Raw genomic sequence first — 3,200 nt, forward strand, 5'->3', positions numbered from 1 at the left:
CAAATATGATATTCTTATGGGAGAAGGAAGCATAAAACACAATATGAAAATCATAAACCTAATTTTTTTTTAAACCGATGTTTGGTGCAAAAAGCCATAGCCATTTATTGTCCTTAAACCGCTTAGGACATTTCTATGATTTCGGTCATCTACTTTCGTTCATTATAGAGCAATTACAATGAACAAAATTAATTAACAAAAAGAGGAAGTGCGGCTTACAGAGGGGATAACAAACATCGCAAATTAAGCAAGTTGAGCCACTAATAGAATTTTAGCTCAAATTCAAAAACAAAGCATCTAGTTACTAATTATTTTATCCGATTACTTATCTTTTAGATACAATAAAATAGAGAGATAGTAATAGAATTACTCTTAATACTATCAAATCGCCGCTTACAAAAGCTTTATAGATTGAACTACATGAATAATAATTTCAGGCTTTAAACAATTTGAAACTAATATTCAACGATAAGCTTTTGGATCAGAGAGCATTGAAGTTCAAAACCTCAATCTTACCTGAGGCATCTTGCGATTACAAATCAAGAACAAGGGAATCTTTTGAGCTATCAACCATATCTAAAAAGAATTTAAGATGTGTCAACAATTAAATTAAGTAAAAATATATAAAACAAAATACAAAAACTGAAAAACATACCAAGTTCAAGTTTCATAAGATCATTAAAATCTTCTTCAACATTTACGGGATAAGGCTCATTTCGACGCCAATCTTGAAGACAAATAACAACTTGGACCAATTTCGGAGTCAAAGAACTCCTAAATGAATCAAGAATACGGCCCCCGATGCTAAATGCACATTCCGATGCCACACTAGAAATAGGAATTTCCAACACATCACGAGCCATCTCGGAAAGAATTTTATATTTAGGAGAATGAGCTTTCCACCATGATAAGATATCAAAACTATCCCCATCATCATTATCATCATCATTCGGCTCTAGTTCTTCACTAAGATACTTTTCCAACTCCGACTTACCACCCAAACTTGTACCATCTTGTTTGTTCCTCTTCATTTGGATCCTATTTCTCACTTTTGCTGATTTTGTGCTAGTGTTAGAGCTAGATGAATCCGATGTCGACCGATGAATCAGAGAGAGAAGATGTGCGTCGAGATGCATTAGAGAATTTTGCTACATACTCTTCAAACATAGATTTCATGTAAGTCACCACTTCATCTTTTATTTCACTCCCCTTTTCATCTCCAAACATATCCTCAAGTGCGGCGCCAACATACTCAAGTTTGTTACGAGGATCTAAGATAGAGGCAATAAAAAGCACCTTATTCATTTTTTCAGGAGCACCCCAATACTTGACAAACTTTTCTATCATTTTTTCTCCCATTTTTGCCAAAGAAGGATCATCATCTTTCATACACTCTCTTAAATGATTGTGAAGCTCAACTATATCTTCAAAGTGACCATTAGAAGTGACATAAAGTGAACCTGAAACCTTCTCAGTTAGATCATAAAACCTTTTAAGAAATATTACCAAGTTTCTCACCTTTTGCCAATCATCGCTTTCAAGTACACCTGCAATACTTCCATCTTCACAAACATGAGTAGCAAGATAAGTTGTTTATCCACCATCTTCAAGATCAAACCTATCAAATGCACTCTCAAAATGTTGTGCGGCATCCAACATCAAGTAGGTCGAATTCCACCGGGTCGAAACATCTAAACATAATGACTTCTTACTGTCTATGTTTTTTAGTTCACAACATTCCGCAAATTTTCTAATCCTTGCGGCAGATTGTCTAACATATTTCACCATTTGCCTAACACGTTTGATAGATGGACCAACTTCTTTCATGCCATCTTGCACAATAAGATTCAAAATGTGAGCCATACATCTCACGTGAAGATGGTTACCACATTTCATGTTAGATCCCCAATTAACCATTTGTTTGTGTAACTCTTTCACCATGACATCATTAGAAGAAGCATTATCTACGGTTATAGTGATTACTTTCTCCAATTTCCAATCAAGCAAACACTTACTAATACAACGGGCCATTTCGTCACCCTTATGACTAGTAACAACCGAAAGTTTAAAATTCGTTTATGCAAGAGCCAATCACTATCAATAAAGTGTCTTTGTCAAACACATATAATTTATTCTCTATATAGAAGTCCATGTGTCTGTGGTTAGACAAACTCTTGGTGATGTTTCTTTCAAATACTTTATAAATTTTTGTCTCTCTTCACCAAAAACTACATAACAACCCCTAGTCACTGTTCTACGGGAGGGAACTCGGAATAAAGGTTGGGTTTTTTTCATAAACTTCTTAAAACCTTCCTTTTCAACAAAACGAAAAGGAAGCTCATCAAGGATTAACATCTCAACTAAAGCCCTCCGAGATACCTCTTGATCAAAATTCCAAGTTGCCCCATCACCCATTTCACCTTCTAGTGGAAAGTTTAAATTTGATTGTTTGTACTTAGAATTGGAAGTGTTAACCTTATTTGGATTTTTAGGACAAGTTTTCAAATGTTTATTCGACCCACTTGTTCCATTTTTAGTTGCATCAGCTAAGAGAACTTTACCACAATACTTGCACTTTGCTTTATTAATTCCATCTTCTATGAGCTTATCATAATGCGACCAAGCAGCAGATCTTGGTTCTATAGCTTTCCTCTTCACAGTCACTGGATGTTGTTCAACTTCCGGTGTTGAATCAAGAGACTCAGTAATAGGTGCGCTTCCACTGACATTGGTTGTTCGACTTGCTTCATCTTCCATCTAAACATAGAAGAGATTACAAATGTTATAAGACATAAATTGCAAGGGATTAAGTATCATTTCTACTTAACATAACATGGTCACTTTATTTTACTTGGACGAACCCCAAAGTTAAATCAATTCAAAATTATTATGAATCATCTAATACACACACAATCAGAGCTTACTTCCATGTTAAACATCTAAATAAGTAAATTTGAATTCCCATTCAAATACCGATGACCAATTAAGAAAACAAATTAATCAAAAAAGAAGGATATTTTCCCCAAAATCTCAGGATTAACAGAATAACTTATTTTCTTTAACTTAATTTTTCTCACCGGAAAGCAAATCCCAACTGATCACACCCAAAAAAGAAAAAATACAAAAAAAACCAGAAAATCTTCAACCCATTTAATTTCCTAGAAACGAAAGAGACAATTTTAACAAATATCTTTTTTTCT

General features: G+C 34.2%; 1 protein-coding gene across 2 annotated transcripts; it reads right to left on the reverse strand.

Moving 5' to 3' along the window:
* Window positions 1-517: 517 nt before the first annotated feature.
* LOC132029343 (zinc finger BED domain-containing protein DAYSLEEPER-like) lies at window positions 518-2,828 on the reverse strand. 2 transcript variants are annotated; one of them, XM_059418644.1, is made up of 2 exons: window positions 2,562-2,828; window positions 518-576 (listed from the first exon to the last, which is right to left on the reverse strand). In XM_059418644.1, the coding sequence occupies exons 1-2, from the start codon at window positions 2,755-2,757 to the stop codon at window positions 533-535; spliced, it is 240 nt and encodes a 79-aa protein (XP_059274627.1). In that variant the 5' UTR covers window positions 2,758-2,828; the 3' UTR covers window positions 518-532. The 2 variants fall into 2 exon arrangements, with proteins under 2 accessions (XP_059274627.1, XP_059274626.1); XM_059418643.1 differs by lacking the exon at window positions 2,562-2,828 and adding an exon at window positions 656-2,049.
* Between the last annotated feature and the right edge of the window lie 372 nt (window positions 2,829-3,200).

The sequence above is a fragment of the Lycium ferocissimum genome, chromosome 9, assembly GCF_029784015.1.
Source record: "Lycium ferocissimum isolate CSIRO_LF1 chromosome 9, AGI_CSIRO_Lferr_CH_V1, whole genome shotgun sequence".
In the NCBI taxonomy this organism is placed as follows: Eukaryota; Viridiplantae; Streptophyta; class Magnoliopsida; order Solanales; family Solanaceae; genus Lycium; species Lycium ferocissimum.

Bases quoted from the DNA above. Each gene is read 5' to 3' on its own strand.
- LOC132029343 (XM_059418643.1), bottom strand. From the start codon at position 1,136: ATGCATCTCGACGCACATCTTCTCTCTCTGATTCATCGGTCGACATCG. The intron at 577-655 runs GTATGTTTTTCA...AATTCTTTTTAG, and splicing joins TCTTATGAAACTTGAACTTG to ATATGGTTGATAGCTCAAAA.